Source organism: Daktulosphaira vitifoliae, unplaced genomic scaffold (assembly GCF_025091365.1).
Source record: "Daktulosphaira vitifoliae isolate Bord-2020 unplaced genomic scaffold, ASM2509136v1 Scaffold_4, whole genome shotgun sequence".
NCBI classification, from domain to species: domain Eukaryota; kingdom Metazoa; phylum Arthropoda; class Insecta; order Hemiptera; family Phylloxeridae; genus Daktulosphaira; species Daktulosphaira vitifoliae.
The window spans coordinates 27,213,490-27,240,316 of record NW_026099575.1 but is presented as its reverse complement, the minus strand read 5'-3'; the positions used below and the strand labels follow the sequence as shown (position 1 = coordinate 27,240,316).

The window sequence follows — 26,827 nt, the reverse complement described above, 5'->3', positions numbered from 1 at the left end:
TTTTTAATATTTTAAAAATATGAAACTGATCATACTCAAAAAATAAAAGATAAATTTTTTTTAATAAACCATACGATGGAATTATCATTTAAATGATAATTTTCTAAGAAAATATATTACCTGGCTACAAATAACTCGGCACAATCGGGGAGTCTAGATCGGGCTTAGTTCTTACAATTCTCTCAAAATTACTACAATTACGTGTAAATTTATATAGTAATATTTTTAAGGAATGAACAATTAGGTTAGATCCCTCAAAATATTTTGTTCAAATTACGCCTCTTAAATAATTGTTTTTTTTTTTGTGTTCAAACTTTGAACACGCTATTATGATGATTTCATGGAAAAAAATTCACTCAGCACTAATTATTTCATTATGTATTTTAATACATTATTTTTATTTGTAGTATAACTAATTTTTTATGCAGGTGACAGAACAATAATTGTTCTATCAACTATGTAAAAAATTTTGCAACTGCAAAATAAATATTCGCCTGTATATTAAATCATAGCTTTATATGTATTTAAAATTAAGTATTACCTAGAAAAATATACACAGAATATTAAATCATAGATAATCTTATGTTTGGATATTAAAATATACATTTAATTTCTTCTATCGTTTATGTGCATCTGATCTTCGCAAACATAATAACATAGCGAAGAGTTGTGATCCAAGGCCCACAATAAGTGGAAACTTCATATATTTTTATACTTATTTATGTATCATTTATTTTTTAAATATGGGATTATTATTAGATCCCAGAGTCTAATAAATTGGACATACTTTGAAAATTTAAGGAGTTATAGCTTCTGTCCTGTTATATTACATCTGGTAACACTTCCTAGACAAAAAGTATAAATTAAAAACTTGAAGTTATCACAATAATATTAAATTCTGTGATAATATAGTTTGATATTTAGTGTTTTTATTTTAGTTCGTTTTACTGTTAACAATACTGGTCGACTTATTTGTAAACGCAACTTAGCAAATTTAATTTTCGATAAAATTTCATTAATATAATTAAATGTTAAATCATTTTAATCTAATGTGATTTCTGACAAAATGGGAGAAATTGAAGTAAATTATGGCTCTACATTACCTACTGAATCCCTGAAAGTTATTGCTGAAAGTGTTGGTATTGGAAATTTATCTGATGATGCAGCCAAAGAAATTTCTGATTCTGCTACATACCGTCTTAAATTAGTGTTACAAGTAAAAATGATATTTTAAAAATATATTTATATTCGTATAAGTGAATTTACGACTAGGGAAAAATTTAGTTTGCTTATAAGCAGTCATTATTCAAAACATAAAGATTTATTTTATGGAAATATTTTTCTGTATGTTATGTATATTTGATGTTAAATATAAATTGTAAATATAAATGGTGTCTTACTGTTTTACTCTTTGCACTTATTATTTAAAAACTTTAATAATGATATTTTTATTTAAGGAGAGTAAAAAATTTATGATGCATTCTAACAGATGCAAGCTTTTACCAACAGACATTGATAATGCTCTGAAAGTACTTGGTATAGAGGTAAGTTACTAAGTTTATCAAGAATAAATAACATTGTCAACCCAAATTGCCAAGATCATCTCTCTACTTTTGTAGATTTATCTATTCGTTTTTTTCAGTTATAAATTTAAAAAAAACATAATATAATAGTCATAATTTATGACTATCCGACTTTTGTGATTTTGGCTAACAATACGATTTAATTCATTATGTATAATTTTTTTGATAATTTAATTTATAATTTTAAATAGCCCATATATGGATTCCATTCTAAAGAACATGTACCCTTCAGATATGCTTCTGGTGGAGGAAGAGAATTACATTTCATAGATGATAAAGATATAGACCTTATTGAATTTGTAAATGCACCTCTTGCTAAATTACCATTAGACATCAGCTTACGATGTAAGTGATATTAAATTATCAAATCTTATACATTTTTATATATATGTATATATATATATACATCTCGAAATTTTTAAGTAGTAATTAAATTTTTTTGCATTTATACGGCTTCCTTCTAAAAGTATTTTTTCATTCATTTATACTCAGGGATGGATGGTTAATCTGTCCCCGGAGAGAGGTATGGGAGTTCTAATTACTAAGCTGATTTCTCATTCAGTGACTCCATCATTGAGGTCATAACCCAGTTATGGAACCACATGACTGAATTTGTGCTTGAAACAACACTGTTCCTCAAATAGTAATAAAAAAAAAAATTAAATACTTTTTTAATTAACTTTTTTAATAGGTTTACAAAAAAACATGTTTATTTCAAACTTTTTTAAAACATAAGTAAACAATTTAAAACGTTTATAGCGTCTTATTAGAGCAATATAAATGTTGATATTTTTGGTGTTTTAAAAACGATGTGTTCTAAAATATAACAACCCTGATTTTTAATATGTAATTTATAATATCAAAAAATAAACTATTTTAAGGCCATTGGCTTGCAATTGATGGAGTACAACCGTCTATTCCTGAAAATCCTCCATCAGTATCTAAGGATGCTCAAAAAATCGAATGTGTTGATCCCCTTAATAAATTAAAAAAACCTATTGATAAAGAAGTCTCAGGTCGTCCAACAACAGGGTATGATTTTACAGCTAATTTTTAATATTATTATTTTATTTTTTATTTCTTATTTTTAGAAAAGCCCAAAAACTCCGTAATGTTGAAACTGTTCATGTAAAACAATTAGCTACTCATGAGTTATCAGTTGAACAGCAGCTTTATTATAAGGAAATTACAGAAGCCTGTGTTGGATCAGATGAAGCTCGCCGTGCTGTATATTATATATTTTAATATTTATATAATAATATTCATATTTTATAATTATTATTTCAGGAAGCTCTTCAAAGTTTAGCAACAGATCCAGGACTTCATGAAATGTTACCTCGTATGTGCACTTTTATTGCTGAAGGTGTTAAAGTGAATGTAGTTCAAAATAATCTGGCGTTACTTATTTATCTTATGAGAATGGTCAAAGCTTTATTAGATAACCCTGCACTTTATTTGGAAAAATATGTATGCTAAAATCTATAATGATTTCTTTATTCATTTTTTATGATTTGTGTATTACTATAAATAAGAAACACTCAATTTTAATTTGGGTAAATTTTATTAAATGGGTAAAATGTTAACTATTTTTAAGTTATTTAATTTATTATTATCATGGTCACTATAAATGTGCATGCATTGTCCCCAAAATCTAACTTGACAACTAAAATAAAGATTTATTTTTACTTTAAAAAAATATCAAGAGATTCCCAATTTCTAGCGTTAGACATTATTAAAAGAATGAATGTATATCAATATACTTTTACAAAAAAAGAATACCTAAATTTTTATACATTAACCAATAAGCTATTTTTAATATGTTTTTCAAAATTTCTTGATTTTAATATTAAAAAAAAAATTTGTTTTTAATAATACATAATCTAATTGTTCAATATTGTGGCTTAAATTTTAAATATAGTAAAAATAAATAAAAATATACTTATTAAAAAAATTTATTTTTTTTTCAGTTGCATGAAATTATACCATCAGTTGTTACATGTGTTGTAAGCAAGCAATTATGCATGAGACCAGAAATTGATAATCATTGGGCACTAAGAGATTTTGCTGCTCGTCTTATGGCTCAAATTTGCAAAACATTTAATACACCAACTAATAACATACAAACTCGTATTACGAGAGTATTTACTAATGCAACTAACTCGGATAAAACTGCACTACCATCAGTTTATGGAGCTTTAGAAGGTAAAATATTTGTATGTAATTTAATTTATAATTTGTAATTAATATTTTTATTTTTCAGGTTTAGCAGAATTAGGGACAGAAACTATTAAAGTATTTGTTATTCCTAGAGTTCGTATGATATCTGATAGAATAGATTCACCTGAAGTATCACAAAACAATGTTGATAGAATATCTGGAAATCAAATTAAACATTTATTATGTGTAATTAACTAATTAAAATGTTAATTAAATAAATTTATAAATGAATTTTTGGAATTTTGGAACTTAATTTTTACAGAAAATATTAACACCGGTATTGAAAACAACACATCAACCACCAGATGTATTGGAAGATTACAAAACAGAGTTTGGGTCAGTTGGTGTACAATTACATACTGCTGTTACTAAAGCTCGGGCTACTTCAGTAACTCAAAATTCAAGTAGTTCTACTCTCACACAAACCAGTAATCTATTATATTACTTCATATCTGAAAGTTTTGAATTTTAACCATAAAATAATTTTTTTTAGATCCATCGCCTAAATCAGCTATTGGCCGACCAGTAGCTACAACAACAAGTAATACAGGTGGTGGACCTCAAAAATATGTGTTAATGTCACAAAGACCTAATAATACTCCAGTATGTTAAAAAATTATATTAAATTTTACTGGTATATATAAAGAATATAATATACTTGAATTTTTTTCCTTAAAAATATTGTTACATCTTTTACTTTTTGTTTGTATGATGATATTATCAAAAAAAATTTTTTAGACTACAGACTGCTTATTAAAAAAAGAAAATATGAGTAAAATTGTAGTGAGTGCACGTCTGGTTATTTTTCCTTTATAATTAATATGTTAGTCTTACTAGAAATTGTAAGCAGGTTTTATGTAAGTTATGAAATGTTTAGCATTATAAAAATTAGAGGGCTTGAGACATATTTTAAAAAATACAGTAATTTATTTAAATTTTATGAATATTCTACCGCCTAGAAAAATTAATTTTACTTATTATAACATCATTTAATGAAAATTAGTAAATTTTACTAGTAGTGAAAAGTCAGTGATAAAAAAAATTATTCTAGAAGATTTATTATGAGTTCACTACTGTCTTAGTGCTCTGAGGTTTCTATTTTGTTCATATAATAATACACCTTTTAACAAAAACTAAAACTTTAGTTAGATGAAATATTTCTACTATATTCCTTTGAATATAAATTTATTTATTCTTCCCATTTTTTCTTAACTAATGAATAATACTTTTGTTTTTGATTCCAGAACTCATCTAACAAAAATACTCACGTATCTCATCAGAATGTTAAATCTGAATTTCAAGATCCAAATAATCAAGCTTAGTCAATGTAGTAATATTAAAAGAAGTTTAATTTTGATGCAGTTAACTTTATTTGAATAAAGAAATAAATAATTATTTATCTTTGCTAATAGTTGTAAATAATCATCAATATTTAAATATGATAATAAAATTAAATCTCATGTATTCGATTATTTTTTTCATTTTAAATCAAATGTGTATTGTGACCCTTATGTCAGTTGTATTGCACAAACTTTGTATTCAATAGTTATAGGGCTTACTTTAAATATTATCTCTCATAAACCTTTATCTATAAATACTTTAAACACAAATTTTATGTAAAATTGATTTTTGGTTTTCTTTGAATATCTTATATAATTATATATTTATAGACATTTTTATTAGAAGATATACCTTTGTATATTTTTTATGTTGCTTGTATTATTATTATTATTAAGTGACAAATATTATAAAAAAACATTTATTATCCAAATTGTGGTAATTATCAGAGATATGACAGAGAGTATTTTTAAAATTTTTTACAATATTGTTATTTTACATCTTATTTAAATAACTATCACCGAAATAACACAAAGTATCCTAGCCATAGATGATAAATATTAATAATAATGTTTATTCAATATATCACAGATAGTTATTAGTATTATACCATAAAACACTTAATACATTATGAATATAAAATGTTTATTATGAAAATGATATAACTATTATGAAACAATTATTTAAGTAGATAAACATAAAATATATAATAATAAAATAAAAAACGTTAAGAAAACAAATATATTAAAGTTCTACTCTATTTTTTTTTATTGGGCATAAATTAACTGTATCTGTACAAATGGCATCCACTACATTTTTATTATTTTCTGATTTCATAATTTTATATATATCATCTGCAATATCATCAACAATATCATCACAATAATATTCCAAACTTTTGTTTAAATCAGAGTCTTGTATTACATCAACTTCACTCATTAGAGGATTCATCTTACCATCTAGTACTAGCGGCATAACAGTTAATGTACCATTTTCCTTAAAAGTAGCACGGACATAATCGGACATTTGCTTACATACTGAATCCATAACTTCTGATAAATAAATTTGTGAACGAGATAAAGGAACAATATTACTAGGGTTATTACCATTTTCATCTAATCGAAAATTTAAAACTTGAACAACACGAGAAGGGTCTACAGAGCTTACATTTTTTTGGATTAACTCAACCAGTCGACAACAAACTTCACATTTTAACTCTGAAGTACTAACTGCAAAACTAGGCACAACATAAATGAATAACAAAATGTTTAACTTAAACATTTTTAAAATTATTTCAACAGTAATACAGTACTTAGAAAAATATGATGAGACGATAAGTACTAGTTCAATGTTTTAAAATTTAACTTGTGAGTTTCCAAATATTGACAGAACACAATGTTATGAAATTAACATTTAATGTATAGTATTTACTGGTTTTCTGTGATAACTGAAGTTGATGTTATCATTTTATACGTGTGTAAAAATAAGTGGTAGGTACGGTAATTACTATAGGTATTGTAAAATATTAATACTTTTATCTATTCATCTAGGGTATAATTATTAGCATATTTTTAACTATTTTATCACTAAAAAATAACGTTTTGGTTATTGAAATGGTATAATTTTTTTTGAAAATTAGGCAGAATATTTTTTTTATATTTTTCTAAAATTTTAATGTTTACTCAACTGTGAAAAGTAGTGTAATCAATTCAAATAGGGTACCAAAAAATAGAAAATCAATGAATGCCTGATTTGAATGACATTATTTCCAGTGGTCTAATTAGGGTTTCATCTTGGGAAGATATACATAAGAATATTTTTCACGTCCCACTCCAAACTAAAAATATTTTATCTTTGCCATATAATTATTTTTGTCATGAGAGAAGATACTCATTCCCCTCTCCATGATTACACCAGTGATTAGTTCTTGTAGAAAAATAAAGGTGCCAAAAAAATTATTGAACTTACACAAATTCTGAAGTCATAATTCAAATTTTAATAAAATTTTTGACATATAAAATGTTATGCAACTAAATAAATATACTGATTAAAACACAGGTATTTTACAATAACTGTTCTCTTTATCATTTTCTGTGGTGAATATGAATAAATGAAAACTTAAAATTGATAACGTAATATTTGACAAAAAAAAACAGTGATAGGTAGTAACTTGACTTTAATTTAAAAAAAATTATTTGTTACTTTATTCTAAAAGTGCACTGTCGTTTAGTGACTTATTTATAATTTTAAATTGGCGGTTTAAAAATTAAAAAAAATGTTCTTACCCTCTCCCTGTTATATCAAAATTTAGGTATTTTTTAAGTTCTTTCTTATTGGTAGACGTTTTTTTCTACCAATTCCTCTGTAAATAAGCCTAAAGATAATAAGACTCAAATAATTCTATTCAATTAAATTATGTTTATTTATTATAATATATTTTATATTAATTTCACTCTTATATTTTTATTTTGAAATTTAATTAAATGAATCTATGTACGATTGCCGCGTCGGTAACACTACAGTCTTTTACACTCGAGGTACAAGGTTCAAACCCCACCAGCAAAAATGATTTATTTTAAGTGGGGTTGGTTAGGCCTAGTGGGTAGAAACGTATATTTCGTCGCACGGGGTTCTAGATTCGATCTCCAGGATGCCAATGTAATTTCTAACATCTGAAAGAAGGCCATCACCCTCTATAGCATTTTAAATTTGGAAAATAGAGAGATGTAAAACTGATAATTACAGTAATTAAATGAATCTAGGGAAATCAGTGGCTTATTTAGAGATTGTACAATGACATGTGACCCCCTTCATTGGCAGTATTATGTTAATATAAAAATTTTTGGTCTTATAATATATTATATTTTATAAATAGTTCTTCTATTATTGTTTGTTAAAGTTAAAAGATTTTTAACCATATTTCTATTGATAATTTAATGTTTAGAATACAGTAGTTATAATTTCTTCATGATGTCACACAAACAAGTTTTTATTGATAATTTTTGTTATCATACTTGTTACTTACGATAGCAAGAATAAATACGGGAAATAATATATAGTCCATTGAAACAAATATTGTATTATGAAAACCAAATTAATGATGAATTTATATTTTAAATTCAAATCTATAAACAATTTTAAAACGCAAACTGTCGATTAAAAAAAATTATAAGAACAAAAATTTTTTTCTATTATATCATCAAACTAAAAAGGTTGCCATTAAAGAAAATTAATGTTTAGGTTTTTTATCCCTAAAAGGATGAAAAATAATTATTTAAGTACATTTCAGTTAAATATTACACTGTACTACATTTTCAGTATGAAATTTGATAATACTATTTTGATTTTAGAACTAAATTACAAGGAATGTTCGACTTTTTTAAATTTTAAGTTCAATTTTCGAATTGTATCCAACACCCTAAGTTCAGTTTGAACATCACTACTAAGTATTTTCAAAATAATTAAGTTAATGAGCGCCTTAATACCCTTCCTCATTGACAAAAAAATTACAGAAGTTAGGTAAAGTAGATTGTGTATAGAAAATTTTTAATTATATTACTGAAATTGGACATTGATTTGTTAACCTCATAGGGGTCCTAAAACTCTAAGACTGGCTTTGGTAACAATATTTAAGTAAAAACAATTTTGTATAGTATATGCTAGACAAAACCATATTTCGGAGGAGTCCAAGGTGTCCGAATCCTAAGTAAGTTTTTCAAAATACTCGGTGATTCATTTAACACTAGCCACTCGATTTTTCTAATAATGATAATATTGTTAAGGATATTATTTATGGTATTTTTTAATTTCATATTTATATATTTATTGGTTGTAAATTACTTTTTATTTCAACCCTTATACCTTATAGGGGTGTCAACTTAATTTTTTGAATAGTATACATATTTAACTAGCCCATATAATGAAAAATCTAATTAAGAAAATGACAGGTCTAAAACGATTTTTGACCCATTGATCCGGAATTTATTTTTGCTACTATTCTCCTGTCAAGGTATCAAAATGTTAACAACTTTCAAAGTACTAAAAAGTTATTATTGATCATTTATTGTCTTATTTAAATAATTTCCTATTTTATTAGCTAGTTGAAAATACAGGCTTCCTTGTTGTGAGTGAATTAAATTTTCATCTTCCCTATTTAATTATTCAGATTCATTGCTATTTTAGAATGTCAACAATTACTTAAAATATATTTTCAAATAAAAAATGTTGATTAAAAAGAAATTTCTTATATAAGCTTAAAACTTCATAACGTTAAATTTATAAAAATAAAATTAAGCAATATTAAAGTAAATTATTTAAATATATATATTTATTATTAATACTGAACAGTTACGTAAGCCCTAGTTATATAACTACACCTCCATCTATATTCCCTAAGAGTAGATCCAGATTTTTTAAAGTAGATACGCAAACATTTTGTAGTTTAAAAATGATATTTTGCAGATATATCATTAAAAGATTTTTTTTTTAATTTGCACTTATAGTTCATGAGGGCGCGAATTCTAGGTTCCCAACCTTGGATATGTACCTTATACACCTATGACTTTCTTTTTAAACTAAATTGTTATAAGGGCTTGTTTAAACATATTGGCTTACATATTGTATCATATTATTTATTAATATTTAATTCTTGTCAAATATTTTCGAAATTCTGCTTACCCGAACAGAATTCCATAAGGAAAAAATATTTATAGTATTTTTTAAAAATATTCAGTTCGTTTATCAATTTTCAATTGATAAGATTTACATACGGTCATTTTATAGTACGAACTTTGATCATAACTTAACTTCATTGATATTTTTTTTATAAAAGTAAGATTTACTCTATTCTATAAAATGTTTATATTAATAACAAATTTAATTTAAAGTAATTAAATTTTAAGTATTAAAGATTCAAGTATTTAAACAATTAAGTTGATAAAAATATATAATTATACATATCGAAAATTTATATTTATCATCTAAAAAATTGAATATCAATTGTAATTGACAATTTTGTGTAATTTTTAATTATTTTAATAGCATGTGTTCAACAATGATTCTGTAAACATAATGAAATATTACCCGGATAGCTATTTTTCTTCCGAAATAACCAAAAAATTGGACAATTGGAATTTCATAAAAATATTAAGAATCTCTATCACTTTTTCTATAAGAAAAGAGAAACCGCACCTTAAAATAATTAGAGTTGGTTATTGGTATTGACAAAAAAGTAAGGTTTTGAGGGTGTAAAGTCTACTTAAATTAAAGTATGAAATAAGTTATAATTGAAGTCGTGAATGTTAAAAAAATGAATTTTCAACAATTAATTTCATAACACTTAAAAATTAAAAAAGAAAACATTTATCAACAAAATTTTTAACTATAAAACAATTTATGCGTCATTACTTGAAAAAAGTTTGAATTCACCCTTGGTATGATTAAGTTATTAGTCACCACTTTTCTTTATTTTTTATAACAGTTTTAATGTTATCAATATCAACAAATAAAATGATATAATAGAAATTATTTTTAGGTATGTCAGTAGTTTAAATCTGGATCAAAATTATAAAGATCGAATCGAAGTTGAGAAGGTATTAATTTTATTATGACTTGTTTTAATTTGTTGTTATAGTTAGGCCAACTACAAAGCCATTTCCCGCTACAAAAAAATCTTTGTATATGTTTGCTTATTACTTTATTTTATCTAAAGCATGATAAAATAATAATTTAAATTGTGTAATATGTGATAACAACGATTCATTTATCACTTCTAGAACGGTAAATGCATTCAGACTTAACAACGTGGTTAACCTTGAGAATTAATTGGTGACCAGTTATGACGTCGACAAACATGCGGCTGTGTCGGCTGATAATGTAAAATTTCCGTGTACGCAGATAATAGTTATCCTTAAGTATTTGAATCTGTTACTAATCATTATAATTAATAATATATTGGCGTATTTGAACAATTCTCGGTTATCACATCATCGCCCCATCTATTCATTCTTGAGATTACATGTTCATTTAGATGTTTCATGTATAATGTGTCTCTTCGATATATTTTTGGTATTAATCAAGATATTATAATTTTTTGCGCAGTATAAATTACTAAAACGTAAGTTGTAGTTAAACCTATTTATTTTTATTTATATTGAAGACTACCTCTTACAGAATTCTTGTAGTAACAATAGTGAAACTGAAATTTTTTTTTTAATTTTGAGACATCAGTAAAATCTTAATTTTTTTCGATAATTTTACCTAGTAAATTATTTTAAAAACAAAAAAGAAAACAGAGGGCTAAGTTTTTATTTATTTTAGTGACTAGTAGAGTTGGATTAGAGTGAATGTTCTTAAAATAATATACTTAATTATTAAAGTTATTTTAATACTTTTTAAGATCACTTATATAAATTTTTTAGTGGTTTCCTAGGCTTGTTTGTATAAATTAGTAATTTATGATACTTAGAACGATTTATAATTTGAGAGACTAAGAAGTTATAAATTGCATTTTTTATTCATTTGATGGCTCTTTATAATCATTGTAAAATACTATGTTTTTATCTCAAATTTTGCATTAAATTAATTTTGCCAAAAATTAATTATACTGTATATTGTGTTTTAGATAAATATTTTAACAAATCAACATGTCAAAAAAAAGATCAAGAGATGCTTCAAAGAGTTCAAATGATGTTGAATTGCAGGTTAATAACACAGGTTCAATAAAGCAATTAGAGAATGTGAACATCCAAAATAAAAATAATCTTATACCAGTAATAATTGATTTAGTTTTATTATCTGTACTAAATTATAACTAATTGTATAGCTTTGTAATTAAATAGTATAAAAAAATATAATTATTGGGATACTAATTGATTTTTTTTGTTTAAAAGTACAAGTTATTCTTAATGTGATGATGTGTTGGAGACATTTAAATATATAACCTAAAATAATGAATTTAGAAACGGTATATTAAGGGTTTACTTGACCATATCAGATCCATTATTTTCAATTTTTTTAATTAACAACAGTAATTAATTTTAAAGTTAGAACAATACTTCCAACACCTAAATATGCTAAATTATGTAAGCAACAAAATTAAATCATAATTTTTTTTTAATTTAAAATAGAAAAATATATTATTTTCAAAATCCTTTTTTAGCTTACTCTTTAGTTACCTATCAATAAAAAACTGATTCTGAGTCATTTTAATTAAAAATAAAAAGTCTAGTCTTAAAAGGTTAATACAGTAAAAGTTATTGTAACTAATTTTAGTAATTGAATTTTCAAATTTTATCTTAAGACTTAGTTTGACAAGACTATTATTATTGTGTACAAGAGTTTTATTTTTTAATTTAAGTTTTATGTTAAATTACATAACTAAATTATCAGCAAAATACAATAATATCATTGAAAAAAAAATGTTTTTATTGATAAAAATAAATTTATTTACTATTTTTTAATTCATAATAGTTCTTATTATAGACTTTTTGTTTATCAAGGTTATCATTTAAGTATTTAATATTCAGTTGAAAACTAGTCTTTCTTTTCAATTATTTTCATTTTATAAATAAAACTTCATGTGTGTATAATATAAGTTGATTTCTATAAGTGATATAAATAAGTAATATGTATAGACATAAAATACTTGATTTATTTTCCTTGAATATACTTCTATTATATAGATTGAGCAACATTTATAGAAATATTTTATTTATTACTATTTAATCTTTAGTTCAAGTTTGAAAACTAACTAAAAATGAATTGTTTTTAATTTTTTAATCTATAAATTAATATTTAAATAAAATATTTTTTATTTTATTTAGTCTATTTGTAAACCAGCTCCATTTAGTACAGATGCTGATGCCATTATTGAACGAACTACATGCGATTATGATACAAAAATAACAATGGACATGGCTAATTCGAGCACTGGTAATTATTTAATTCTAGTTTATCAGTTTATGGTGCTGGAATTACTGGTTTATAATGATAGATAAAGTTGTTTCCGGGAACTTTTAAATTTATATAAAAATAAAAATGTAAAGTTATCAGTAACTTTCTTTTAAAAATTGTTGATGTTAATTAGAAGAATTATAAGATCTCTTAGAGAAGAAGAATTAAATTTTTTTTTACTGTTTATTTACATAATTTGTGAATGATATATCTTTTCTAAAATTATTGTTATTTAATTTTTATAAAAAAAAAGTTTGTATATAAACTTTTTTTAGAAAATTTAATTCCTTATAAAAAAAATGATCTCTTGTTTATGAAGTAATGTTATTTGTATTTGTAACTTAATATGTATTTTAATAAATTTTTAAAAAATTATTCTTTAATTATTTTTGCATTGTAGTTTTATGACTTCAAATGATATACAGTAAAATTTGATCACATAATGAATAATCTAAAAAAAGTGATATTAAAGATTTAAAAAATTATTTTTTTTCATTGTTAACCTTGAATTATTCTAAATATAAATAGCCCAATGTCCTTAATTGTGGTTCAATGATTTATTTGAATAGTAATAACTAATTTTTAAAAAAAATGTTATTAATTAATTTAAGTAATATTTTGAATTATATTTCTTTCAGCACCCAGAAAAATAAGAGTTTATGCTGATGGTATATATGATATGTTTCATCAAGGTCATGCAAGGCAATTAATGCAAGCTAAAACTATTTTTCAAAATGTTTATTTGATTGTTGGAGGTTAGTTTAAGATTTGAACTATAATTATTTCTAAATTGATTATGTGCAATTACAATCTAGTCTTATTATGATCCAAAGATTTTCAAAATGTATGGTGTATTAGAAATGATGATAAAAGGGGTTAACGAATGATGAAAATGTGAAAAGAAATGGAAACGGCGATGGATTAACCACCCGTTCTGGAGTATAAATTGTTAAAAAAACCTTCTCCTTTGGAAGAGGCTGTTATGGACCTTAATTGAGCCGATAAAAGCACTAAAAATAAAAAAATTGAATGAAAAGTAACAAAGAGATGCTGTAGAAGATACTTTGTGGAATGAAGAAGTAGTAGATTTAATTAGCGAGGAGAGGTATAAGAGGCTGTGAAATCAATGAAAATTAAGTAAGCAGTAGAATCTGATAAAGGAAATGAAAGTGTAGAAAATATTAGGGGATCAAAGCATAGGGTGATTGAAAGATTTTTTAATAAAGTTTTAACAGAAGAAGATGCCAAAAAGAAAGGAAGAATTATTTTATCGTACTTGTATTTAAAGGCAAAGAAGATATATAGCAATATGGAAATTATAGAGGCATAAAGCTTAAGAATCATAGTATAAAGATTTGGGAAAAAATAATTGATAGAAAAATAAGTGAGTTTCCTTGAACAAAATGAGGACTGTCGGTGTGTGTATAAATAATATGGGTATTGTGTCTAGTGAAGGTGTTGGATACAAGTGGTTGACTCCAAATAGTTGAGATGAAGATGATGGAGAATAAGATTGACTATGTTTAAATTGATAATTAGTGTAAAAATGTTCTTAAATTTAAATTCAGTGTCCACTAAGTTTGAAGGTAATCAATGTTTTAGTACTTATTAAAATTTTTGAATTACATTGCACTGTAATGCATTACTAAGTGAGTTATATATAAAGTTAGTTTCTTTATGGAATAAGCAATTACACTATTAAAAACATTTCATGTACAAAAGAAACAAACAAAAAATTATTCAATAACTGTTAATGATTTAAAATTTAAACAATTTTATGTTTATTTAAATAGTTTATCTAATTAATTTTTATTAAGTGTGTAGTGATAGAATTACACATGCAAGAAAAGGCAAAACAGTAATGACGGATGAAGAAAGGTATGAAGCAGTAAGACATTGTAGATATGTTGATGAAGTTTTAAAAGATGCTCCTTGGGAAATTAATGATCAGTTTTTAATAAATAACAAAGTCAGTATAAAATTCAATGAATTCATCATTTAGTCTTAAAATTTAATTAGAATGATTTTTTATTTTAGATTGATTTTGTTGCTCATGATGATATTCCATATATAAATGAAGAAGGAGAAGATGTTTACCAATCTTTAAAAGATAAAGGTATGTTTGTAGGTACTCAGAGAACCGAAGGTGTATCAACATCAGATGTTATATCTCGAATTGTTCGTGACTATGACATGTATGTTAGACGTAATTTAAAACGAGGATATAGTGCCAAAGATTTAAATGTATCATATTTAAGGGTAAAATACTTAATATTAAAAAATATGAATTAATTAATTAAGTTTATTATACTGTCTATAAAATTATTGTATTAATTGTAGGAAAAAAGATTAAAATTACAAAACAAAATGGAGGAGCTGAAAGATCGTAGTAAGCGTGTTATGGGGACCATTGGCGAAAAAAGAGTAGATATAATACAACGATGGGAAGAAAAATCTAGAGATTTTATTGTTTCATTTTTATTGCTATTTGGTCGAGATGGACCAATTGTAAGTTAATTATATAATTATGTATGTTTCAATTAATTGAACCATACAGTCATTTCAAATGATAATAATTTTTATGCAGTCACATTTTTGGAACGATAGTAAAGGTAAATTATTACAAGCATTTTCTCCTCCAGCAAGTCCAACAGAAAGCGGACGTAGTACCCCAGAATTTGAATCTAGCAGTTCATCTGAAGAAAACTCGAGGTATTTTAAATATTTTATTAAATCTAATAAAAAATTTAGTAAATCAAATAAAACTAATTTTCTAATTTTTGTGGTTACATTTTTTTTTGCACTTAATTAAAATATAATTTAGGTTTGATGATTTGTGTATAGAGTGTTCAATAAGTAAATAAATAAGTTTCTATTATTCTCATTATTTGTAACAATTTACCGGTTTCCTTACTTACTGAATACTCTGTATATTACATTTAACTTATTTTTTTATACTTAAATTATTCTAGTATTTTCTTAATATGAAACTATTTCATTATTATATTCATTACTTTAAAGATTTTTCAAAGTCTTAAAAGTATTTCTAAGTATTTAATTATTTCAAATAAATAATTAAAATATAAGTGATATATATATAAATATTAAATTATTTATAGTAGGTCGCCACCTAGAAAATCAATAAAAAATGATCACTATTTAGAAGATGATTGTAATGATGATGATGATGATGATGTTGATAATGAAGAAGACTTGTTAGAAAGATATGATTATATTAATGGATCCAATACTCAATCTTAGTACCAAATTATTGTTATGTTGAGAAAACATTCTTAGCATTAATAGATAAACTAATCCTAATGAATATGAAATTAAATTATTTATACACACATAAATGTGTTTTAAAAATTATATATACACATTTTATTTTATACAAAAACCTACATTTTTTTTATTTTCATACATAATTTTATCAATGTTATGAAGATTTAAAAGAAGTGTAGACATTCAACTGTCATTTACAAATGTGAAGTGTTGTATAATTATAAAGTTTAATTTGTATGCCTCTGCTTTTTATAGAATATATTTTGTAAATGGGTTTATAAAACACAAGATTACAGATTTATTTATTATATTATATATATTTTGATCTGAATTTTGTACAATTTATGTAATTAAAAAAATTAGAAGTTTTAATAAACCTATTTGTTAAAGTTTATATAAAATTGAATTTTTATTTATTCAATTAAAATAATATACAGGTCTTCAAAAAGTATGAATTCTGTTTTTATTAAGCGACAAATTCCAACAACAGTTTTCAGCAAATGAAAAAAATTAAAACGGAAATAAATTTATTGATTATTTTGAATTTGTTGAATAGTTATTTGAGAAAATGAATACTAAGTCAATTTAACCAGGTAGTAATAGCGAAAAGACTAATAGAAGATAAGTTCATAAACAAAATGATATCGTGTCTTAGATAAGTGTTAAGAACGTTCTTAACAATATGGCCATTTTAATTATACACATTTATCAATGCAACGTGATATTCATTGTACTATACATTTATGATACTATGTTCACTTAGTTATTATAATTTGTCGCTCTTGCTAGATAGCTAGATAGTTCGATTGATTTCAGTATTCTTATTCTTAAATGTCTGTTCATTGAATTTATTATTATTAATATATTACCGTATTTTATATTAATTTTTTTTTTCAGAAAATGGTTGTTCAAATTTATCGCTTAAACGATGTATAGCAAACTAAAATAATTTATAACTATTAATAGACCTTTCGGGCTGTTTTATTTTTATAGATGTTATTTATTGTCTTTAGTATTATAAATAGATTGAATTTAATCAAATGTATGTTTTTTTTTATGTTTAGTCAATTTTGATATACTCTCAAGCCTCAGTTTCATTACATTTTTACAGAAAATATTTTTATGTTAGTTTAAAATGTTACTTTAGATTTTATTTAAAATATTTATACTCATATTAAACAAGGATGTGATAAGTGAGGCGGAAAGCTTTAAATATGTGCAAAAGAATAATGGTATTAACGAGAATGCGAGACATAGGATTAAATGTTAGTGGAGAGAAGAATTTAGTATATTGGATAATAAGAGAACTCCAATAAAGCTAAAAGTTAAGTTCTATAAGCCTTTTGTTTTTAGATGCTCATTGGAGATGAAAAATTTTAATTACTTATATTAAACTTACTAACGCAAGTAAAACGTTTGGATAACACTGATAAACTCCGCTAGACTGCGCTGCATAATAAGTTTCTTTTAAAATGCAAACATTGTTTAATTTATTTTTATTTTTAAATTACAAGTTAAATGATAGATTAAAATTTAAAAAAATCTCAATCTAATAATGTTTAATAATTAAATAAAAGTAATCAAAACTATATTTAATTTTTTTACAAATTCGTAAACATTTACCATAAATAATTTAACAATGTCACCGTAATAAAGTATAAAGAAAATGATTCACACTGACATAATAATTACATTGCTGTTGAGATATACCGAATCATAAGTATACGTAAGAATTATGATAAACCACATAATATATTCGCATTCAATGATAATATTGAAAGACAAAAATTTGTGGGCATAACCTTCCACTGATTTAAATTTCATTTGTAAAATTAACTGAGTCAATTTCACATAATTTTGTTATTGATGATAATTTTATTAATGGAATTGTTATAAAAAAATTAGAAATCGTGATACATGCTGTAGTTCAATATAAAAATGGTGAATAAGAAAAATAAATGATGATCAATATTATGTTAATAACTAGGCTTCAATTAGATAAAAAATGCATTATTTTATTTTTAAACACTTTATAGTTCAGTGGCATATTTACAATAGAATTTTGAAATGAGTTTTGAAAATATCAAATGGAAAGGTTTGTAAAAGTCTTCTTGTTTCACATCGTCTCTTAAAATTAATAGTAATTTTTTATTTTTCAGTAGTTTAAAAGCAAAGAAAATTCAAGAATATAATTTGAAACTATATTCCCCTTAAAAAAAATTTTGGTTGCATTACTGGTTATAGTAATTAGAACATTCTTTTAGTTTAGCTATTGGTTTCGGAGGTGGATGAGTTTTGTTGTTCCAGGACACCCTTAAAAATATGCTATTAAGAAAGTTTATAATTAAATATTTTTTTTTTATGATTGAAATTTTTAAAATAAATTTTATTGAAGTAAAGTACTAACATTTTTAGAAATACGCTATCTCAAAGTCTGTCTATGTCCTGTGCATTTTCACTAACTCAGTACGTCATAAGAATTCTGATGTCTGACCATGTAATTGGAAATAGAAGTAACTTTCATGGTTAATAATTTAACAAAAAAAAAACTATTCGTAGGATTTTTTTTCATGTCATTTGGAAACTTCCGATTATTAATTAAATATCCGATTTTGTGTTACAATAGGATATTAGACATGTCGTGATTTCAAAAATTGTTTACTAAATGTGTTAATTTATAATTCGATATTAAATGTAAATTCAAATGAATATCCTAGTAAATTTCGGTTGGGATGTGTTTTACTTGAATGAGTAAAAATTAAGGTTTTAGTCCATTTGGATATGTTTTTTTATATTTTTTAGAATTTGAATTAAGTTATTTATTTAGAAATATGTTTGTGATAAATTGTAGAAAAATAAAAATAAACTAAATGTAACTAATACAAAGTAAACAAATTATTGTTTTTTTTTAGAACACCTGAACTGATAATAAGTTAAAATCATTTTAATTTTAGCTTCGATGGGACACTGAGAAAGTATTAGAATCAGTTTTAGAAATTTAAAAAAATGTATTAGAATTAAAATACAGTAAAAAATACTAATTTTTTAACAATATTTCGGAAGGTCTGGCAATTGTTAACTTAAATAAATTAAAAGCTTTTAAAATAAACAAAATTATTGAAAAATAATTTTATCCATGATTGTTCGATTATTTTAAACGTTTTATTTATGAGAAATTGGTCTTCAAATTATTTAATCGGCAAAAATAATTATTTGCCCCCATTCATACTTTTGTATTTGCATATATTTTTGCATATAACATAAAAATAGGCTATCTAGAAACAGATTAATTTCACACTACAATGAATTTAAAATACAAATTTTACATTGCATGTTTAGGTTTTATGGCTTATTAGATATATTTTTATTTTTTATGAAATTTTTTTTTCATTTTTTTTCAAATAACATTATTAAGATTTAATATTTTTTACCACTTGATTACGGTAAAAAATAAATCTACACCCAGAGAAAAACCTCGATCTATATAATAAATTCATTGTTCAATTTGATAAATATATCATTACTATTGAATCTATGATATATTTATCAATATGATAATTTTTTTTCTTGTCTTGAACAATAATTATTTATAAGAATAGTTATTTTGTTCGTATTAATAAAACATTATCATAAACCCTTGATAAAATTTCTCTATCAAAATTGATTGAGGTTTTTCTTTGGGTGTATAATCTTTAAAAAATTGTATTATTTATATCAATCATACTCATTATCTATGAGAAAAAAAATGTCGATTGTATTTAGTTCACAATATTCATTATCGGCGCTAGGTCTAGGAGTGGGACTGTTTGGAGTCTCAACTGTGGTTCACGTTTCAAGCCGGGTCGTTGTAGACCTGTTATTAGGGAGGCGTGGGTACTCGTACAGGCGTTTTCCAAAGCGGTAAACCTAAGCAAAGAATCGGACGATAGACGCCTTTGGGTGTTTTATGTGTTATTCTATGTTTTCGTGAGTCTTTGAGCCCCGACATCGTAAAGTCCTGCCCCCCCCCCCTATGCGGTGCAGTCTGGGCAACAGAGTGGAATTCGGGTACGGTTAACAGGGGAGACCATGCTGTTTTGTGACCAATCTCTTGATTAATTTCGAGCATAACTTGGTGGTGTGAGTTATAGAGACGGTGCGGACTATCCTAAAGTAATGCCTAACAGCAGTTTCAGGGCGGCCCGCAATATGCCAGCCGAGAAAAAAAAAAGTAGACCCGTTTTAAAATTATGGTTTGAGCCGGCTAGTTCGAATCATTAAGTTAATATTACAGACTGAATTATATTAAATCAAGTTACGACCTGGTCCAGTCCAAAATAGAAATTAATATATTTGATATCTGGACTGGAATTCAATTTGGATCAGTCCAACCCGTCCTAAACTGATCTGTGTTAGCTATGTCATTAGTACAGGTAATATTGGTTCATAGTAGTCTTGTATTACACTATTTGTAACACTCTAAATATAAGTAAAATTAGTTATAATTTTATACTAAACTACATTTTAGTATAAAATTATTATTATTACGTATGCTTTTTTTATTCGATTGTATAAGAATATAATTTAACGGTAAACTTTGTTAATGCTTTTAGAAATTTTCGTCTTAAGTATTTGTTCTCAAAAAACACGTTTATTTAGTCTGGATGGTTAATAGACCAATTAGACTAAATTAAAACCTTACAAATATTCACACTAGTATAAACACAGTTTTTATTTTTTTACTTATTAAACTCTTACATTCGACCTCATATTTAATTAAATTTTTAAGTAACTCTGAAACAAAAAGAAATTATTTTCAAAATAAATCCCGGTATAAATAATATTGGACATACATATATAATACATACAGCACAATTAAATGAATTACGTCATCCAAAATTTTAACTTTTTATTAAATTTGGATAATTTTTAGATGAATTTCTATAGACGGGTCAAATATAAGAATAATAAATAATAATTAATAACCTCCCTAAAATGTTGCATCTCGATTTCTAAGTTTGTATTTTTGATTATCTCAAGACTTGGAATACTGTGAATTTAGTTGTATTATTTTTATTTTTTCATTATAAACAAATAATAGAAATAGACTTTAAACACCATACCTTTAAGCAAAAAACAAACAAATTTTCACTCAAACGTGTTATAATGCACGATATTTTTGGCGAAATAAATGCCATTATAATATTAGTTTGCCTTTCCTATAATTTCAAAAAGAGTTAAAGTGACAATTAATTATATATTTTTGGGTACTAATTTAAATTTTTACGAATACACGTGTTTGTTATAATTTTATTAATATTCTTAAAATAAATCCAATGTAAATAATTTAAGTTATATGACTTGAAAAATTATATTTGTGTAAAGTTCATAAACGCCTGTTCGTACAAATTGTTTTCTATAAAATCAGCAATTCTAAAATATATTTTATTTCAACTGATCGTAATTTTGTAGCATTAATTGTAATTGAGCGTCATTTTAGGCCTACCATGGACATAAAGTGTACATCGGTTTTTTTATTTTTATTAACTGTACATTTCAAGAGTTGTGAGGTAATATTTTGTTATATTTTTTAATCAATTTAAATAATTTTTTTACTTAAAAGTGAATTTTGTAGGTTTCATATTTTTTTCCAACCATATCTTAGATATCAATGCTCAGCATACATTCATATTAACTAAATTTAATTAGTTTTTACTTGGTAAATCATTGTTACATATCTGTAATATTCTCAAGTGAAAATTTTTAAATATTTGAAAGTATTACATACTATTTTTCAAATTTTTTATTGCATTTTAATTAAAGATATTTCAGTTAATTTATTGTTGGTTAAATTTTAATATTTTTAGATCAAATTTATGAACAACAAATAATAATTTGATTTATTACAGTCAATTGTTAAACCGGCTCCGTATAGCACAGATCCAGAAGCGATAGCTGAAAGAGAAGCATGTGACTACAATATAAAAATTACACTTGAAATGGCTAAAGCAGGCAAAGGTAACATTTTTTTTTAATCATTCAGAAAATTACCTGTTAATTTTTTTATCGCTTAAATCAAAATATTTATTGAAATTAAATGTAACAATAAAGATAATTTAAAATTATATTGTAGCGAGAATGTGATTAAAAAGTATGTATTTTGATGTAATTATATGATTTATAGTTAATTGAATGGAATTTTTAATAAACAAATAAAACATTGATTTGAATGAATTTCATTTATAACTTTTTCTAAAACTAATTTTAAATAGTAATTTGTATTAAAAAATATCTATGTAATTAATAAAAGACATTCGTTTATTTTTGACTTGTTAACTAGTTAAGTATAGGTAAAAAGAAGTAGTTTATGAACTGAACTATATAAATTTTTTAAATAAAGGATCTATTTTTTCATTATTTTAAAAATGCATTATTTGTTGAATAAAAATATGGTTTATACAATTTTAATGACTAAAGTAACACCACACGATTTAAGACATCTATTATATACTTTTAAAAAGTCACCTTTTTTTTCATATGTCATATTTTTTTTTGTGTTATTAAAAAAGCATTTCTATTTAAATCATACAATCATTTTTCAGCTCCAAGAAAAATTAGAGTGTATGCTGATGGTATATACGATCTATTTCATCCAGGACATGCTAATCAACTTCTTCAAGCAAAAAATGCATTTCCAGATGTCCATTTGATTGTCGGAGGTAAGTCGAATTATTTGACAGCTTTGTAGGAAAAATATATTTTTCCTATAAAGTACTTAGAAACATTTACTTGAATATTTATAATAAAAAAACCTAAATTTAATTAATTAAATTTATTATTTATTATATATTAAGAATTTTATCCTCCATTTGTTCACAAAAAAATGTACACATTGAAATTTGATTAATTCTTATGAACCATAGTAAATATCAAGTTTATTGTAAAAAAAAATTATTTCTAAAGGTAAATTTTAGGCTTAACTTTCGAAAATTAAATGAAGATTTTTTATTATTATTCTGTAATGGTAATGGATAATATTTTATATAATATAATATTTTAAATGGTCAATATACAGTTTCGTACAATAATTTTTAGTTACAGGCAAAAAGGTTGCGCAATGTAAAAAAATTCTTATCTGTGTGTTATAGTAAAAATAGAATATTGTTAATTATTACCCAACTCTTACTTTACTATTTACGCTCCTTGCATTCTTTTAATCCTTAAATCTCAAAAAATAATGTTTCAAAACTAATTATTGACCAGTCAAACTTTTAGCCAACTGTTTTATACTTGATAGTAAAGGTAAAACATAATAAACGACAACCAAGTTATTTAAAAAATACTCTTGTAATAAAAAATTGACTTGGTTTTAGGAATATTGATAAAAAATATGACAATATTTGGAAGTAGAGCATTAGCCTGACATATAAATATAAAATTCTTGAAACTTAACTCGTATATTTATTTAGACTATCATTTAAAATGTGTTTATATTTTTAGTTTGTAATGATGTACTTACACATGCTCGCAAAGGAAAGACTGTAATGAAAGATGTAGATAGATATCAAGCAGTTAGTCACAGTAGATATGTAGATGAAGTATTAACAGATGCTCCCTGGGAAATAACTGATGAATTTTTGGAAAAGAATAAAGTGAGCGAATTATGATTTTCTTAAATTTTTATTTGTATCAATTACCTTATTTTGGAGAAAAATGCTTAATTTAATTATTAAAAATAAAGTTGGATAACTATGGCTTCTCCGTTCTCAAAATTATGCCACTGTATGTATCTAGGTCTGAAGAATAAAAATTATATAAAAATAATATATAAGTCATGAATAATAATTACTGAATAATAATTCATGAATGATTTATTTAATAAATAAAAATCAATGTAAATGATAAGATAGTTCAAAAAACAATTATTAAAAAACTTAAAATACGCACCATACATTTTTTTAAGGGTTATGAAATAAATCTTTTTCAAGTGATATTTTATATTGAAGTACATAAACTATTCTGTTTTTCTATTTTCTAAATTTTCATATCCTTATACATAGATTTAGAAAACTGGTTCACTACCATATCGATGAATTCATAAAATTTCACAACTTATTGCTAAAAAATTTAATAATAATACAGTAGAACTCCAATTATCCGAATTAATGGGGACCGGGACCCATTCACTGACTAATCAAAATAAACAATGACAGGTGACTGCAATGCGCCGGAACTGGAGTGGGAACTCTTACCACGTGTTGTGCCTACACTGACGCCGCGGACTTTGGACAAATTTTTTTCTGATTTTTTCTGAAAGTGATTCGGATAATCGGCGATTCGGATGATCGGAGTTCGGATAATTGGAGTTCTACTGTAATTTTATGGTAGAATAACTGTCATAACTGTTTTTACAAAATATTTTTACAGTGACTTAAGTGAAATTTTAATGAAAATTTTATTATTAGATTGATTTTGTTGCTCACGATGATGTTCCTTACCTTAATGAAAATGGTGTAGATATTTATCAGTTGTTGAAAGATAGAGATATGTTTTATGGTACTCAGAGAACGGAAGGTGTATCAACATCAGACCTTATTTCCAGTATTGTTCGTGATTATGATGATTATGTTAAACGAAATTTAAAACGAGGATATAATCGTAAGGATATGAATGTTTCATTTGTAAAGGTATAGATAATATTCAATAAAAAAGTTGATTTATTATAAAATCTATAAATTAAATCTAGGCTAATTCAATAAAATTAAAAGGAAAAATTGATGAAATAAAAATTGCCGTCAATGAAAAAAAAGAAGACATGCTTCATATGTGGGAAGACGTATCTAAAGAGTTTATGGAACAATTTATTCATTTATTTGGTAGAGACGGTCAAGTTGTAAGTTTTTTTTCTTCAAGATGAAATATAAATTAATATAATATATATTGACGTTCTCAATATTTTGCTTTAGACGAATTATTTTAATGATAGAAAAGGAAAAATTCTCCGATCAATACCTTCACCTGAAAAATTTAAAAAGTTACTGCATTTAAAAGAACTAATAATCACAAGTTCAGATTCCGAGTCACATACAGAATCGGAAACAGAATCGGAAACAGAATCGCAAACAGAATCGGAAACAGAATCGCAAACAGAATCGGAAACAGAATTGCAAACTGAATCGGAAACAGAATGGCAAACAATATCGCAAACTGAATCGGACACAGAATCACAAACTGAATCTGAAATAGAATGGCAAACCAAATCACAAATTGAATCAAAACTAAAAAGTTCAGAAGAATACTATGATGCTTTCAGTTCATTTGAAAAAATTTAAAGGTAAAATATTGTGTATTTTGGCTGAATGAGAAAATGTTAACAAATGAAATGACTTTTTAATTATTTTTAAATTTTAAATTCATTAAAAGTAACTTTCACAGAATTAAGGTTAGTTTTAAAAGTGATATAAGGAAGTGTACAATTTTTTCTATTCTTTGATTTATGATATTACCTAATAAAGACATATTCAATTTTGAAAGCTACTGAGAATAATTTCTTAAATAATTATCAATTATCTTAGTATCAAATGGTAATATTTGTATCATTAGCATCTAACATTCTTCAGAATTTAAGTATTTTTAGGTCTGCACTAATAAATGACAATTTATTTCGTATTCTAAATTTGAAATTATTGCGTCCAGTCATTTTTTTTTACGACAGCCATATACTTAAATTAAATCTTTACTATAATTTTAGAAAGCCGTTTACAACAAAGATATTTTTAAATTTTTTTTTTTTAAATAAAAAAATTCCAATAATAAAACGAGAAATTGTACAAATTAATATAAAATTGTATAATTAAATGATTGCGAAAATAGACTCATTTATCTTATACATATGAGAATCAAAATCATTACATTAATTGTTTTGAAAAGACATTTTTTGTTATGTTACAGTACTGCTGAAAATTAAAAAAAAACAAATTTGTTAAACTCAAAATACAAAAACAGAATCAGAATTTTTTTTTTGTTATGGAAGGATAATCATAGAATTTTTACATCTTTTTATTTATTAAAATAAATAGACTATAAGATATTTTTTTTTTTTTTTTAATACTTGTGGCTTGACAAATATAATATAAAATAATTGAATAAAACAATTTTTTAACTTGATAAAATCATTGTAATTTATTTTCAAAGTAGTCTATATTATCCTAAATTTTACATATCTGACAGCAGTAAAGTCACAGGTTCAAAAGATAAATAACAAGAATACTTATATATTACTTACTAACTATATAAAGGGTTATTTTTAATTTTAAACTCTAATCAGTTTTATTTAAGGCAATAAAGTAGTGTCAATTATAAAAAATCTTGTAGTTGTTTTATTAATTTTTTTTCTTTAATATACAGTAGAAGTGAATTATCACTATATGGGTTTGGCTAAAGGTTAAAGAGGTACCAGGAAATTCTTAGAA

General features: G+C 24.4%; 4 protein-coding genes across 5 annotated transcripts; 3 read left to right on the top strand and 1 right to left on the bottom strand.

Annotated features, from left to right (window-relative positions):
* The first annotated feature begins 922 nt into the window (after window positions 1–922).
* On the top strand, window positions 923–5,272 carry LOC126904318 (transcription initiation factor TFIID subunit 6). The gene is made up of 11 exons (XM_050683287.1): window positions 923–1,216; window positions 1,458–1,544; window positions 1,775–1,928; window positions 2,465–2,615; window positions 2,675–2,810; window positions 2,871–3,050; window positions 3,551–3,785; window positions 3,844–3,986; window positions 4,063–4,228; window positions 4,294–4,403; window positions 5,045–5,272. Exons 1-11 carry the CDS (start codon window positions 1,067–1,069, stop codon window positions 5,120–5,122), a joined length of 1,590 nt encoding a protein of 529 aa, XP_050539244.1. The 5' UTR covers window positions 923–1,066; the 3' UTR covers window positions 5,123–5,272.
* A 271-nt stretch (window positions 5,273–5,543) lies between these two features.
* LOC126904319 (protein seele-like) lies at window positions 5,544–6,586 on the bottom strand. The gene has a single exon (XM_050683288.1). It carries the CDS (start codon window positions 6,417–6,419, stop codon window positions 5,883–5,885), a length of 537 nt encoding a protein of 178 aa, XP_050539245.1. The 5' UTR covers window positions 6,420–6,586; the 3' UTR covers window positions 5,544–5,882.
* A 4,448-nt stretch (window positions 6,587–11,034) lies between these two features.
* LOC126904052 (choline-phosphate cytidylyltransferase A-like) lies at window positions 11,035–16,664 on the top strand. Of its 2 annotated transcripts, none has more exons than XM_050682690.1 (9): window positions 11,035–11,253; window positions 11,761–11,908; window positions 12,962–13,070; window positions 13,730–13,846; window positions 14,909–15,060; window positions 15,129–15,350; window positions 15,432–15,599; window positions 15,679–15,803; window positions 16,214–16,664. In XM_050682690.1, the coding sequence occupies exons 2-9, from the start codon at window positions 11,783–11,785 to the stop codon at window positions 16,350–16,352; spliced, it is 1,158 nt and encodes a 385-aa protein (XP_050538647.1). In that variant the 5' UTR covers window positions 11,035–11,253; window positions 11,761–11,782; the 3' UTR covers window positions 16,353–16,664. The 2 variants fall into 2 exon arrangements, with proteins under 2 accessions (XP_050538647.1, XP_050538646.1); XM_050682689.1 differs by having other exon boundaries at window positions 11,037–11,253; window positions 16,211–16,660.
* A 5,080-nt stretch (window positions 16,665–21,744) lies between these two features.
* LOC126904050 (putative choline-phosphate cytidylyltransferase) lies at window positions 21,745–26,487 on the top strand. Its single transcript, XM_050682687.1, has 8 exons — window positions 21,745–21,925; window positions 22,265–22,373; window positions 22,958–23,074; window positions 23,856–24,007; window positions 24,821–25,042; window positions 25,102–25,248; window positions 25,322–25,689; window positions 26,307–26,487. Exons 1-7 carry the CDS (start codon window positions 21,863–21,865, stop codon window positions 25,685–25,687), a joined length of 1,176 nt encoding a protein of 391 aa, XP_050538644.1. The 5' UTR covers window positions 21,745–21,862; the 3' UTR covers window positions 25,688–25,689; window positions 26,307–26,487.
* The last annotated feature ends 340 nt before the right edge of the window (window positions 26,488–26,827 follow it).

What these genes read in the sequence shown, in the direction of transcription:
- LOC126904318 (XM_050683287.1), top strand. Translation starts at nt 1,067, where the DNA reads ATGGGAGAAATTGAAGTAAATTATGGCTCTACATTACCTACTGAATCC. An exon ending in TGAAAGTACTTGGTATAGAG is followed by an intron (nt 1,545 to 1,774) that starts GTAAGTTACTAA and finishes AATTTTAAATAG; the next exon opens with CCCATATATGGATTCCATTC. An exon ending in AAAGACCTAATAATACTCCA is followed by an intron (nt 4,404 to 5,044) that starts GTATGTTAAAAA and finishes TTTTGATTCCAG; the next exon opens with AACTCATCTAACAAAAATAC.
- LOC126904319 (XM_050683288.1), bottom strand. Translation starts at nt 6,419, where the DNA reads ATGTTTAAGTTAAACATTTTGTTATTCATTTATGTTGTGCCTAGTTTT.
- LOC126904052 (XM_050682689.1), top strand. Translation starts at nt 11,783, where the DNA reads ATGTCAAAAAAAAGATCAAGAGATGCTTCAAAGAGTTCAAATGATGTT. An exon ending in ATAAAAATAATCTTATACCA is followed by an intron (nt 11,909 to 12,961) that starts GTAATAATTGAT and finishes TATTTTATTTAG; the next exon opens with TCTATTTGTAAACCAGCTCC. An exon ending in AGTTTTTAATAAATAACAAA is followed by an intron (nt 15,061 to 15,128) that starts GTCAGTATAAAA and finishes TTTTTATTTTAG; the next exon opens with ATTGATTTTGTTGCTCATGA.
- LOC126904050 (XM_050682687.1), top strand. Translation starts at nt 21,863, where the DNA reads ATGGACATAAAGTGTACATCGGTTTTTTTATTTTTATTAACTGTACAT. An exon ending in AATTTTTGGAAAAGAATAAA is followed by an intron (nt 24,008 to 24,820) that starts GTGAGCGAATTA and finishes TTTTATTATTAG; the next exon opens with ATTGATTTTGTTGCTCACGA. An exon ending in TGAATGTTTCATTTGTAAAG is followed by an intron (nt 25,043 to 25,101) that starts GTATAGATAATA and finishes AATTAAATCTAG; the next exon opens with GCTAATTCAATAAAATTAAA.